Here is a 15,110-nt window from a genome sequence, read left to right as displayed (position 1 = left end):
CTGCTGATACCTTGACCTAGCAGACATTCAAAGGATTACTTCATCAAAAGTGCACTTACAGTAAAAACCAGCTCCATATGTAGCACTTGACCCAAAACTGTTTTACAGACGGTTGCATCTTTAAGGGCATTCGTGAAAAGACAAAAGAGAGTGTCCTCTGTCACTTTGATCATGTGTAGACCCTGGTCAACTGCAAATACATAAACTCAAATTAGCTGTGTCCAAGTCAGGACTGAAGTGAGCGTAGTAACTCAGGATAAATGTATTCTTCTCTGTAATGATGAAGAAAATGAAAATTATTTTTGAGCACGGTTAAATTTTTTTCCTTGCTGACATTACCTGAAGGGATCAAGCTAACCAAAAGTGTACACATGCAGGAGTCTGTGCAATTCTTTCCTTCTTAATTTGCCTATTTCTAAAACCAAAACCTCTTCCAAAGAGATTTGGTGATTCCAAACAAGCACAGCAATGGATCAAAGGCTGGCAAAGCTTCTGTCTTATTTTTTTTTTTTGTCTTTTTTTTTTTTTTTTGAACTGAAGAGCAGTTAATCTTGAGTTGTTTGGACCATGAGGACTTTTATTGATGACTCACAGTTAAAAAATGTTTTAAAAATATCACTTCCAAGTAGAAACTCTAAAATTCTTGTTTTTAATTCATACTATATTCTTGTTGCATTGGGATTAATGCTAATATATGTGACCACATTTACATTGAAACAGAAACATTGCTGAAAACTATCAGGATTTATACTTAAGAAACCTTACTTCAAAGATCCTAAAGTATCCCTTAAGGATGCCATAATGTGACATTTGACACAAAGGAATACTTTTTTTAAATTATACTTATAAACTATACCTAGCTAAATGCTTGTGTATTAGTGTTTTCTGTAAAATAACATCATAATGAGTTTATTGTATCTGTGAATTTGCTCACTTTGTATAAAATATACATACAAGTTGTTTGTTAAAAGTAGTTTATTTGTGTGCATATCTTTGTCTGATTCAGTGGATAAGTGAAGTCCCACATAAACAGAATCATAACATCACAGCAGGCACCTTTGGGATCTTACATCATAACTCAATGTTTTTTTTATAACTTGAAGGTGTGCAGGCTTCCATTTATCTTTAAATCATAGACAACTTTTGTAGTTTTGCTAGGTGATGCTTTCTTTTCAAATTACATTTTAAACGTTTTCTACTTTGGGTAGACAGTATGTCTGGCTCTCATTCACTCTGCAGACTTCTTTGGGTGCTGAACGACTTTCATCTGTTTTCCTTTTCTTTTTAGTTATATTCTTACTCCCTGTTTGATGTGTAAATCTCAGAGGGAGCTGATCCAGTGGTCAGCTGCCAAGACTGTACAATTCTCCTCTAACTTCAGCACCAAATAAAAAAAGAAAGAAAGGAACAGATGTCAGGGTTGGAGAGTAGAATGAAAAACTCCAACTGCTGATGTGGAGCTCTAAGTGTAAAAACTCTGCTACTTAAATGAAGCCCAAATAAGTCATGTATTTAAAGGAAAGAAAGGTAGCTACAAAGCTTTGTCCGATGTGTTTGTCCAGAACCTTTTTAGTCTGCCAGGACGTTCTCAACTTTGTGTGACTAACATTTCTATGTAGATGGCTTGATTCATGAACATGCAAAAATTGATTAATAGTGGTATTGAATATTTTTAGTTTATTATAGTTCACTGTTGATTTCATAAATGACCCATGCGAAATAACATCTGTATAACATTTTGAGGAAAACCTGCGAGAAACAGTTTAGTAGACAATATTGTAATACAAGGGAATGGAGATGGCTTGATTGGAGCCAAGAAGCAGTGAGCAGAGTCTGTAGGCGTTGGTCTGTGTGGTGAAATGGGTTTCAGGATGGAGTAGATTGTGGAGCGTTGGAAGGTGGACAGGTTAGGGTTAGAAGGTTCCAATGGAGAGGAGCTTAATGTTGCCAGTTGTGGAAGGACGTTGTCTATGAGATTGTGGCTCGAGCAAATCAATGAAGCTTCACAGAGAAGAGGATCCATGGGAGAACTCGGGAGGTAACCTTGAGGAAATTTAGAGAGAGCAGAGTTAGCATAAAGCCAGGTAATCACAAGAAGATCAACACATGAAATATCACTGAAACCTGCACTCAGTGGGAGAAAAACACCACACAAACACAACACCACCCAGATCCCTGACTAGCTGTTTATATTATTTAAAACATGCAACTTTTCACATGTTTTCATTGGAGTTAATGTGTTAAAAAGAGGAACTACCCGTCCTTTGCTAAGAAGTTATGATAGTTAGTGATAGGCTGGCCTGCTGTGCTGCTTTTTTGCATATAATCATGATTAAAAGAAAATACGCCCTATGTAATTTCTTGGATTTAAATATATAAATAATCTGCTTTTATGAATTTATAAAATGCTAAAAATCCAGCCATAAGCGCACCAAACCACACTCAAAGGATGCCATATTGTCAATATTATGGAAGGTTTGTAAAAAATTGAAAAATTAAGCTCCAAAAACCCTAGATATGTCACAGTAAAACCGAAAAAAAAACAACCTTCCAATATAAAGAGGTGTACTTTTTTGTTACCATGACTGTATAAACTTGTTTTCGGCACAGGGTTAAACCAAAGTAAAATACATAAAATGTGCAAGCAATCTTCATTTCTGGACTCTGCTGATGCACAGATAGTACAAAATGTCCTGTGACAGATGGCTTCTCAGATACAGCAAACATGGCCTGTACCCTGTCCTCCAAAACAGAGAGTCAAAGCAAATATAAATAAATTCACTGTTCTCTTTATCTCTTTTCCAGAATCCAGAATCTCTGGACCTGTCCATTCAGAGTGCCTTGTCGGCCCTCTTCCCACCTTTTGAGGCCACTGCACCCATCGTCCTCGGCCAGCTATTTCGCACCATTGATGATCGTTACCACGGCGATGCTCTGCAGTGCCTGTTGGACTTCCTTATTCCCTCCAAACACCTGCTGGAGTCTGTTCAGCAGGCTGCGTGTGTGAGTGTGACTTAATAAAAGGATACTGTACATGTGCATTTTCTGTCTGTCTGTCTGTCTGTCTGTCTGTCTGTCTGTCTGTCTGTCTGTCTGTCTGTCTGTCTGTCTGTCTGTCTGTCTATCTATCTATCTATCTATCTATCTATCTAGACAGTGCTAACTCTAAAGTCAATAGACTGTCCAATCACAGTAACAAGCTCCACAAATAATGAACCCCATGAATGCTGAAACATTAGTCTATATGCTAGAAAACAAAAACATAACAATAAAATAAAAGACAAAAAATAACCTCAAAAGCAATAAATATAAGCCTTATATTTCAATAAGATGCCAACACGTGTTCCAGTGTTTCCATTACACCACAAGGGAGGTGTAAAAGTAGTACAGGAGGCATTAAGAAATGCCAGTTTAACATTGTCTGCACACATGCAGAATTTTTGAACTGACATATTAGCTTATATGTAGAAATTGCAACACTGTTGCTGTACATTGAACTTTATTGTACCTACATCTGTTTCTATACAACATATGATACTAGATACTGTATATTGTAATGTTTAAGATTGCTACAACTTTTTGAATGAAAGCTTAAACATCCTGAGTAAAATCACCCAGAATGTGACATTTAGTGGCACAGGAGCATGGCATCTGGTGAGGCACCTAAGCCTGATATACAATCCAAGAATGGCTGTCTCTGTGACGTCAGAATGGAAAGTTTAAACTTTAGCTTCTAATCTTTATAAGCAAGAAAAAACATCAAAGTAAATGAAAATCTCTTTATTAATAATTATATATTCTTTTCAGTCTGGATACGCTGATGTGGTTTTCCGCTGTGAGGGCTGGCCTCTTTGTCTCCATGACAAAACCGTCATCCAGGTAGCATCTGTGAACCCTTTGTTGTTGCGCCCTGGAGACTTTTATCTCCAAGTGGAACCTTTTGGCGACCAAGCAGCACGGATTGTCCTGAAAAGCCTTCTGGAGGAGGGATGTCGAGAAGTTGAGGAGACCCCGATCCCAGAGACTTCCTACCCCTGCCTCTTCACCGAGGAGTGGCTGCAGGACATCAATGAAGGACGCCAGGGCACTCCTCTGTCTCGCTGTTTACTTTGCACAGATCAAGGTGTTATCAAGTTACCGTGGGCTAAAATTGCAATCCCTGAATTTTTAGACAAGCCTAAGACTATGCCCACCTGTGGGGAAACAGCACCTCAGATCAGGAAGGCCTCGGCTTCTTTCCACTTCAACTCGTCCACCCTCCCAGTGGAGACAGTTATTCCTCCACATGAAGACAGGATTTCAGCATCTCTGAGACCTGCACATGCATCCTCAAAACTAATCAAAATGGATCGTGAAAGGCAATCCTCCAGATCAGGGTTCAAACCACTGAACAAACCTGTAGGTTGGGTTTCTCCTAACACGTGGGAGAGTCTTACTTTTCAAGAGATGGAGGGGGATTATGTAGACCTGGTGGACATCGCAAAAGGGAAGGAGTTTGTGGACAAACAAATTCAACCTAATTCAGTTTTGCCTAAACCAGTGAGACCGCCCCCACCCATTCCAGTTGTTAAAAGCACTTCCAGCAGACAGACCCTTCAGTATGCAGAGGAGCCATGTATACCGTGCAGCCAAAGTCAGCTGGATCAGGAGCTTATTGATCAGGACATGAAATGTAGATACAGAGACTCTTATGTAGCAGCGCTAAAAAACCCTGTCCCTTTTGAGAGGGGCAATTTGGACCACCTGGGTGCCTTGGAAGAGGTTGGACAATGTGAAGAGGAGGATGTAAAACCCAAAGAGCCGTTTGAAGCTCAAAAAGACCATCTATGTACCTTTTTCAACCACTGTCAAGAACCTCTGAAAAGTAATGACTCATGTGAGAGCAGAGAATATCACCATCCATCTAGCTGTGAATCAGAAAACCTAACTAAGGAATCACCTGTGATTTTAAAACCATTCTCTGGATTGAGCCACATTGACACCAGCCTAATTTGTCACCAGTTAGGACACTCTTTTTATAAGCGTCCCGGATCAGATGTGTCCTTGGCAACATCTAAGGGTGGTTTAAAGCCAACCCAAAAAGGAGACGTTGTAAAACTGTCAGGAAAACACAAAGTTAAAGTGAGATCTTTGTCTGCTTTGTCAGACACCGCCACAGGGAGCCCTGTTCTGTACAAAATCAACAACAGGAGCCACAGTGATGTTTGCCCTGAAACATTAACCAGCATAATGCAGCATGAAAATGGTGCAGTAGGAGACCAAGAGGCTGCAAAGATGGAAAAACTAAAGTGCTCAAAGAAAGGTAAGGAGACAACATTTCATCTTCTCTGTTGGCTAATTCACTGTAGATTTTCTTTTAAAAAGTGGCCCACACACAGTCTACACATTGTTAATATTATGCCCAAGCAGTCATTCATAATGAAGTGTTGCTCAACTTTCAAAGAATAACACTCAAGAAAAAAAACTGAGTGCAAGAAACTCTATTGTGATCTTGTACTTGAGGGAATGTGGCTCCTCTGAGGGTTATGCTTCATAAAGCCTCCTTAGAACAAGGGTTCAAAAGTCAAAGATCAGACTTCAGCCCAATTTTCCTCCGGGGAATCTCCCTGTGCTGTCTAAGATCTCTGGCAGGCCGGCCACATTCACATAATTCTTCTTATCAGGGGAGGGAACGGAAATAGCAACCTGAACCCCAGTGAAGAGAGGGTCTGAACCCAGTGGGTGGAAAAGAAAAAAACAGCATTTGTCTAATTTAGGGGGACAGAATGACATGCAGGGAAGAAGTTTCTCTGCCTTGTCCTCCTGTTTGCATGCACATGCATGTACTCAGAAGGGACGAGCTGAGATCTTGACTGGAGACATGCTTGTCATGGACTATTAAACTGGTGGAGACTGCAGACAGGGCCAGGTTGGTCATGAGAGGAGGTTAATTAAGATGGCAGAAGTCATTGTCTTGCATTGTTGCCAAGACTCCAGCTGTGCTTTTTGATAAAAACTTTGTAAAATCTTTACAAAGTTGTACATCTGTCTTGAGTTTATTTAAAAATAAAAATAGCTGTTGAAATAGAAGGGTAACTAGAAAGAAAGTATAGAAATTTATGTGCACTTAACATCGACAGGAGTGTGATATAAATTTGATTTGAACCCTTCCTTCCAGCCTATAATAAAGACATGGCATACATCAATTAATTTTAGAAAAAAGAATTTTGTGTACAAGTCAAATTTGTTTAGAATTTTTTGTTTACATTCATTCAACCTGAAATATACATTCAAACAATATTTGGTCAAATGTCTTTCAGTAAGTTGCACCTGGACCACATGCTTTTTAGGGACATTAATATGTTTCTGGCATATTTCTTGCTGGATACTGGTTAATAAAAAATCCTCAGTTTCCTATCCCTGTCCTTACTTTTGAGCATAACGTATATGTTGAAGTATACGTATCTAAATTTTTGAGGGAGACAGCCGTTCCAGAAACTTTATCTTAGCCTGACCTTTCCAGTTTTTTTGTATATTTGAGATCATTGTCCTGTTGGAACACAATTTTTACTCATTTGACCAAAACTGTGACCTCAGATGGAAGGAAATTAGTCAGGATGTTTAGGAACATCCCAGAAGTTACAAACCTGCCAATAGCTGAGGGCTGTTGGAACACCAGTCTCCCTGTCCACAGTGAAACAAGTTTAACGTCAAAATGGACTGAGAGAGCGCTGACCAAGAAAGCTGCATCTGATCCAAAATCTACATGTCCAAGCTTTGAAATTTGGCGCTACCCACATAGAAAGTCCAAATACATTTTGGAGAAAAAAAACTTTCGTCAAACAAGTCAAAGACTGAGAAATTTGCTTACATTGGGAAGAAGCCTACGCAAGGTTAGACTTTTAGATGAAATGACTGCACCAGCTGTGAAGAATAGTGGTGGTAGCATCATGCTGAGGGAGTCTTTTGCTTCCAATGGTACTGATGCATTGCACAGAGTGGATGGAATAATGAATAAGGAAGATCACATCAAAATTCTTCAGTTTTATCTGAAAGTAAGAGCTAGTTGATTGAAACACTCTTTAACAAGTTCCTACTGGACAATGATCCCAAACAGACATCAACATTGGGTTCAGAACGGATTGAAATTAGCCAACTTTAAGCATCTACAATGACACTATCCACAGCCCTATCAAAATTTATGGAGTGTGCAAATAAGCCGGGTCCATGACAATAAATCTACCAAATCAAATGAAAAATGATAAATAAATAAATAAATACAATTTTTTTCCCCTCTTTTTAAAGAAAAATGTGTATGTGTTTTCAACAGATTCAGATTTAAGCAGAGTTGAGCTTCTCAGCATAACGGTGGAGAAACAATCTTCTACAACAAGTTCTGGCTGTCAACAAGGCTCACAAACAGAAGAATCCTGCTTCAGGAATATCAGCAGTCTACTGCAACTGGGCATTATTTGTTTGCCAGGTAATTTGTGCTGATAATTCTGTTAGAAATTACAAGATTATTTCTACAACATAAAACTAAGTCATTTTTTGTAAACAGAAAAACAGAAGAAATAGATACATTATTTTAAAATGTGTTCAAAAGAACACTGCAAATAAACCGTAAATTCTTGACTTATTGACTGCTTCTAATATTTTACAGAACAATTATTAGGCAAGTAGATCCTTCTCCATGCAAATTGACGAAGCCAGCAATTGAACTATCAACTTTTTTGATTGTGCAATTAAACAAACTGTCAGTGCAGCTTTAAAAAAAAAAAAAAAAAAAAAAACAGAATCTTTTTTTTCTTATTCTGTATTCGCAGGCAGCAGGGACAGGAATGGCAGGGCGGTGGTCGAGGTCCATGGTGACAGGAAGGAGTGGATGTCCCCTCTTGTGTCAGCAGAGAGCATTTGTGAATTGCTGCTGTACTTACACTCTATACCAAGGTACATCAGAAAATGTTTTAGTTGCCTTTTGTTACAAAAACATCACATATTGTCCATATTGATTAGCTCTTAAATAGTCTGAAGCTGATTTGGAAGATGTTTTAATGCTCTCCATTTTTCAGCAGAGAACATATTTGACGCTGGCTTGCACAACATGCAATGACACATTTAACCACAAGAGGGCTGTAAAACATCGTTTAGAAATAATTTCAGCATGACTCTTTACAAAAAGAAGGCATTATTTTACTGCCACATTGAGTGCTCTGTTGTTGGTGATAAGTGTGCATACCTTTTTCTCTGCAACAAACAAATACAAGTTTATTCTTCCATATCTACCCCATAAGAGCATCTAGCAATGTCCAACATTTCCAGCATTTCCATAGAACTGGGAATACCTACCCTGAAATGTCTGCCATTAAGCACTTTAACAGCATGACTTGCTAACACTGGGTTTATTTTAGATTTTTAACTGCGAAAAGCTCTTTCTCCTGCTAGTTTGACCTACCAGTGTCCCCAGTAAAGAGACATACCACAGCAGTCTGCTGCAGCCAGGCCAGCTGCCAGCATTCTGGAATGCAGTGTCATGCAAGAATTAGCAGTCTTGTTTGATGTAGGCTCAACCACAAACGTTTGCCTGCTCAGGAAGAAGACTTTAAAAGTGGTGTCTTAATGCATCAAAATTGAAAGAAAATCTGTGGGACAAACTAGTTATTTCCATTCACAATTTTTGTTTTGTTTTCGACATAGATCTAAGTCATTTAAGAAAAAACATTGGCTGATAGCAATACTGAATTTCAGTCTGATACTCCATTAAAATAATATAATTAGTACCATTTAAATTAAAGAACAGTGAAATAAAACAATAGATTTTATAACTAATATCAGATATTAAGTTCTAATCAGAGCCTCTACAGGTCAGCCTCAATATGCTACATCAGTTGAGAAATCTTCTGAAATGTTCTAACAGTGCATTGCCCAAAATGCACATAGTTCTATCATTTGTTTCTAAACACATACAGTTAAAACCAGATTGTTACATGGACTATACAAAAAGATGCAATACCTTTTATTTTCTCACAGTATGAAATTAAATCAGATTAAGAGAGTCACAGATTTCTGATTGCAGCAGGTAAAGCTGGTCAAATGATATGAACAGCCAAGGCAAGAGTGAAAAAGGCTTGCACACAATCCTGTATTGGTCTGTGTGCATGTTGATGTCAGAAGCGAGTAAAAACAGAAATTTGAGAAATTTAGAGTACCTCATATCAAATTATGTTGAACCTTATCACAAATCAAATATTGTCAAAAGGAGCAAGCTCTGATGTGCTCTAACATGAAGCAATGTTTTTATAGAAAAGATGTCCGAGAGCTGGGAATGACTCTGGTGATTAATGGCAGGAAGAAGCCACCTCCGACTCACCTCTACAAGGCACTACTGATGGCACAGGTTAAATCATGAAAACTGCATGCACATGCTGTCTGATAAAATTCATAGTTCTGGGAAGACATTTGCTACCCCAGCTGCCTGATCTCCTAGCAAATACAGGATCCAAGGGTTAATTGCATTTGCCTTTGGTTTGGATATGCTATTGAGCTATATACTTTGTATCCTCTGTAGTTTAGTGTAAATATTCCAGTACAGTTTGGCTTTTTAAATGCAAATCACATTCTTGTTATTTGTTTTGTGTTTGACTTTTTGCCTGCATGTAACAGGAGCAAGCTCTCCACGCCGTTCACAGCATTATCATGTTGATCGATAAGGACAGTTGTCCCCGGCCGGAAAAGCAGCCTGGTCTGCAGGTCAGAAATCACAGCAACTTTAATATCCATTGGTGTTTCTTTTGAAGATTTAGTTAGATGAAAGATGAATGCTACTTCTTCACAGTGTTTGTGGTATTTTTAATAGATGGATATTGTTACTTCAGTACGAGCCCTAAGCAAGACAGTGGAATCTCCCCAGCTGACCTCGGACCTGGGAGGGATGTTTACTTACAGTCACAAGGACTGGCTGCAGTTCCATCAGGTATTACATGCACAGCTGTTAAGTTTCCCTTCAAAACTCAGGAAGTAGGACTGCCTAACATCGATTCATTTGAGGATACTTTTTGGTCACACTAAGACAAAGCAGACATTTTTTGGGTGTGGGGTAGTTAACATTTTAAACATCAAATAATTTTAGAAAATTAATTACAAAGAAATTAATTTTTTTTTAAATATAGTTCTTATTATTTCTCATAATCCAGCAAAACATCTTGTACTTTTCATGTGAAAACACGTTTAGTAGATGTTTCACTGGACAATGTCTGAGAAATAGTGTATTAACGCTGGCACAGACCTGACAGAAACCTCAACAAATGTGCCTTTAGGTCACAAAACATAAAATACAAAAACAGGAAATATAAACATAGTACAAGACAATAAACATTTGGCTACATACATAATTCATTTTTAGTGTTACTCAAGTATTGTGTGGTATACAAGATTAAAAACTAAATATGAGGAAAGATATGAAAGTCTCGTCGTAACTTTCCCAAATTTAATAACATGCCACCACAATATGTGCAACAGAAAGGAACATGTACAATGCCCTTTCATCTTCTAATCTTTTGTTATGCAATGTATTGGTATTTAACGTAATAAACCAGCACAGAGTATAAATGTAAAGTTTAATGAAAAGGACACATTATCAGAATTTGTGTGCATTTGTATTTAGCATTTCTTATAAAATACTTTGTAGAATCACATTTAGCGGTGCCTGGAGCTTTAAGTGTTTTGCAGGGGAGGGCCAGTGTCCTGCAACTTTTACATGCGTCCCTAGTCCAACATACCTGAATCAAATGATAAAATGACCTTCTCATGCACACGGGTGCTACTGAGTCCAGCTAATGACCTAATTATGTGATACAGGTGCATTGGACTGTGGACACATCTAAAAGAGGGTAAGTCTCTACCAGCTTTTTAGATCTAGAGATTGAAATGTTAGCCTATATTCCTCTTTGCAAAATAGCTCAAGTTAAGTTAGACTGGATGGAGAGTTTTTGGATATAGGTCCGGGCTTTGACTGGGCCATGTGCTTCGATCTAAACCATCCCATTGTATCTCTGTGTGTGCATACATAGGGTCTTCTGGGTGGTGAATCTTCTCATGTCTCAAGTCTTTTGTAGTCTAAGAGAGTTTCTTCCAGGAATGCTATGTCATTAGCTTCATCTGTCTTCCAATCAGCCCTGACCAGATTACCTTTTTCTGCTGAGGAAAGACATCCTCACACCATAGGTTCTTCCCCATGTTTGCTGGGTCCGCTATAAATGGACTGTAGCAAACTGCATAAAGGACTTCTTATCGCTTTTTCCCTGCCATTTTATTTTTCCACATAGGCCAGATTTGTGTGGAGTTACCATGGGCCTCTTGGCTGTTGATTAATGCACTTGTTGTTAAGCCTGTAAGTTTAGGTAGACAGCCATGCTGTGGTAGGTTTGGAGTTGTGTTCAACGTTTTCCATTTTTAGATGTTGGATAGAGGAACGTGTTTTACAAGCCTGCTTTAAATGTTACCATATTTGTTTTCCTTGACCTGCTTGGTGAGTTCTTTGGTCTTCGTGATGCAGTTTTTCAATTATGTTTTCCAACAGCTCACTGAGATCTTAGAACAGCTTTATTTATACTAAGAATAAATTACACACAATTTCAGAGTAAACACAGGCCCCATACATGTGTTTACCACACATGTCAAATTATGAAATATTCTCAAAACCACTTATCCTTTTTGCTCCACTTCCTAATGATTTGCCACGTTGTGTTGGTCAATCACAGGAAATCACAATACAAAAAAGCTCATGTTTGTAATGTGACCAAATGTAGAAAAGTGCAGAGGGTGTGTATACAGGTCCTTCTCAAAAAATTAGCATATTGTGATAAAGTTCATTATTTTCCATAATGTCATGATGAAAATTTAACATTCATATATTTTAGATTCATTGCACACTAACTGAAATATTTCAGGTCTTTTATTGTCTTAATACGGATGATTTTGGCATACAGTTCATGAAAACCCAAAATTCCTATCTCACAAAATTAGCATATTTCATCCGACCAATAAAAGAAAAGTGTTTTTAACACAAAAAACGTCAACCTTCAAATAATCATGTACAGTTATGCACTCAATACTTGGTCGGGAATCCTTTTGCAGAAATGACTGCTTCAATGCGGCGTGGCATGGAGGCAATCAGCCTGTGGCACTGCTGAGGTCTTATGGAGGCCCAGGATGCTTCGATAGCGGCCTTTAGCTCATCCAGAGTGTTGGGTCTTGAGTCTCTCAACGTTCTCTTCACAATATCCCACAGATTCTCTATGGGGTTCAGGTCAGGAGAGTTGGCAGGCCAATTGAGCACAGTGATACCATGGTCAGTAAACCATTTACCAGTGGTTTTGGCACTGTGAGCAGGTGCCAGGTCGTGCTGAAAAATGAAATCTTCATCTCCATAAAGCTTTTCAGCAGATGGAAGCATGAAGTGCTCCAAAATCTCCTGATAGCTAGCTGCATTGACCCTGCCCTTGATAAAACACAGTGGACCAACACCAGCAGCTGACAGGGCACCCCAGACCATCACTGACTGTGGGTACTTGACACTGGACTTCTGGCATTTTGGCATTTCCTTCTCCCCAGTCTTCCTCCAGACTCTGGCACCTTGATTTCCGAATGACATGCAGAATTTGCTTTCATCCGAAAAAAGTACTTTGGACCACTGAGCAACAGTCCAGTGCTGCTTCTCTGTAGCCCAGGTCAGGCGCTTCTGCCGCTGTTTCTGGTTCAAAAGTGGCTTGACCTGGAGAATGCGGCACCTGTAGCCCATCTCCTGCACACGCCTGTGCACGGTGGCTCTGGATGTTTTCTACTCCAGACTCAGTCCACTGCTTCCGCAGGTCCCCCAAGGTCTGGAATCGGCTCGTTGATTCAGATGATTAGGTTCATAGCTCGTTTAGAGACCCTTTTAATGATATGCTAATTTTGTGAGATAGGAATTTTGGGTTTTCATGAGCTGTATGCCAAAATCATCCGTATTAAGACAATAAAAGACCTGAAATATTTCAGTTAGTGTGCAATGAATCTAAAATATATGAATGTTAAATTTTCATCATGACATTATGGAAAATAATGAACTTTATCACAATATGCTAATTTTTTGAGAAGGACCTGTATTTTTCTAAGGGGCTTCACATCATTTGATTCAGACTCAGGCACAGTATGATACACAAGATTACCTCTCTGTATAAACAAAGGTCCTGCTGTCCTCACTTTAGATCATGCTTGAAACATTATGACCACATTTGTAACAGCACAAACATCTACAAGTTCTCATGTTGCGAAAGGTTCTGCCTGCAGTTCTGATTACTTTCGTTCACTTGAACCAAGAAATGTTCCAGCTGCCTGCCTTACACAGAAAGCAATTTATGAAGTTTTATTCTTACCCTTTTAGATGAACAGCCCTTAACCCATAAGTCGATTGATGGTGCATGAGATGTACAAACTAGAGGGCGATCTAGTGTTAAATGTTTGACGGCATGTAGTTTGCCTGAAAATCTGACTCTTTGTAAAGATGCTAAACATGCATTTTTATTACCAGCAACAAAATAGTAATAACGTCTAGAGAAAAACAAACAAGTATATGATTGTTACATGATAGTCACTCATATTTATTACGACTTAATAAATTCTTTATGTAACTTCAGTCACCTTCAGAGCATATTTGTGTGAATATTTTCTGTGGGTGCAAATTCACATACAAGTGTACATTTTCCTTTGGCTCTAATTTGTTCTTCTTTTCTTTGACATCAGTTTTGAGTCACATTTCTGTGGCTTTTCTGTATGCAAGTGAAACTTAGACCTTCAGGTTTGTATTTACACTCACCAGTCACTTTGTGTATGACATAGTAGTACTCAGTAGGAGCTTCTTTTGCCTTCTGAACTGCCTTCGATTCAACAAGGTAACAAGGTTGGTGCTTGGTCTGGAAATCTAAAAAAATGGTTGTTCTCAAATTATTTCTTTATCTTATTATTTCTATTTATCTAAACGTTTTCAGATCAATTAATGACATTTCTCTTTTTTGTCTTACTGTATATTATCTGTACTATTTAAACTTCCCAAGAAGCCTTTCTTTTTCATGCTCTAAGGAGCTTTTTCAAATTTCCAGCAATACAGGTCCTTCTCAAAATATTAGCATATTGTGATAAAGTTCATTATTTTCCATAATGTCATGATGAAAATTTAACATTCATATATTTTAGATTCATTGCACACTAACTGAAATATTTCAGGTCTTTTATTGTCTTAATACGGATGATTTTGGCGTACAGCTCATGAAAACCCAAAATTCCTATCTCACAAAATTAGCACATTTCATCCGACCAATAAAAGAAAAGTGTTTTTAATACAAAAAACGTCAACCTTCAAATAATCATGTACAGTTATGCACTCAATACTTGGTCAGGAATCCTTTTGCAGAAATGACTGCTTCAATGCGGCGTGGCATGGAGGCAATCAGCCTGTGGCACTGCTGAGGTCTTATGAAGGCCCAGGATGCTTCGATAGCGGCCTTTAGCTCATCCAGAGTGTTGGGTCTTGAGTCTCTCAACGTTCTCTTCACAATATCCCACAGATTCTCTATGGGGTTCAGGTCAGGAGAGTTGGCAGGCCAATTGAGCACAGTGATACCATGGTCGGTAAACCATTTACCAGTGGTTTTGGCACTGTGAGCAGGTGCCAGGTCGTGCTGAAAAATGAAATCTTCATTTCCATAAAGCTTTTCAGCAGATGGAAGCATGAAGTGCTCCAAAATCTCCTGATAGCTAGCTGCATTGACCCTGCCCTTGATAAAACACAGTGGACCAACACCAGCAGCTGACACGGCACCCCAGACCATCACTGACTGTGGGTACTTGACACTGGACTTCTGGCATTTTGGCATTTCCTTCTCCTCAGTCTTCCTCCAGACTCTGGCACCTTGATTTCTGAATGACATGCAGAATTTGCTTTCATCCGAAAAAAGTACTTTGGACCACTGAGCAACAGTCCAGTGCTGCTTCTCTGTAGCCCAGGTCAGGTGCTTCTGCCGCTGTTTCTGGTTCAAAAGTGGCTTGACATGGGGAATGCGGCACCTGTAGCCCATTTCCTGCACACGCCTGTG

General features: G+C 38.9%; 1 protein-coding gene across 1 annotated transcript in view; it reads left to right on the top strand.

The window, feature by feature from the left end:
- The window catches only part of LOC124856901, a 62,566-nt gene that overhangs the window by 16,444 nt on the left and 31,012 nt on the right, over positions 1-15,110 (top strand). Inside the window, exons 2-8 of the mRNA XM_047347852.1 lie at positions 2,806-3,003; positions 3,808-5,302; positions 7,310-7,462; positions 7,806-7,929; positions 9,283-9,376; positions 9,643-9,729; positions 9,836-9,952. Of these exons, the coding sequence (XP_047203808.1) occupies positions 2,806-3,003; positions 3,808-5,302; positions 7,310-7,462; positions 7,806-7,929; positions 9,283-9,376; positions 9,643-9,729; positions 9,836-9,952 (2,268 nt within the window). The remainder of the gene's footprint in view (positions 1-2,805; positions 3,004-3,807; positions 5,303-7,309; positions 7,463-7,805; positions 7,930-9,282; positions 9,377-9,642; positions 9,730-9,835; positions 9,953-15,110) is intronic.

This window comes from Girardinichthys multiradiatus, chromosome 20 (genome assembly GCF_021462225.1).
Source record: "Girardinichthys multiradiatus isolate DD_20200921_A chromosome 20, DD_fGirMul_XY1, whole genome shotgun sequence".
Taxonomy (NCBI): domain Eukaryota; kingdom Metazoa; phylum Chordata; class Actinopteri; order Cyprinodontiformes; family Goodeidae; genus Girardinichthys; species Girardinichthys multiradiatus.
Note: the sequence above shows the minus strand (reverse complement) of the source record. Positions and strands in the feature narration are given on the sequence as shown.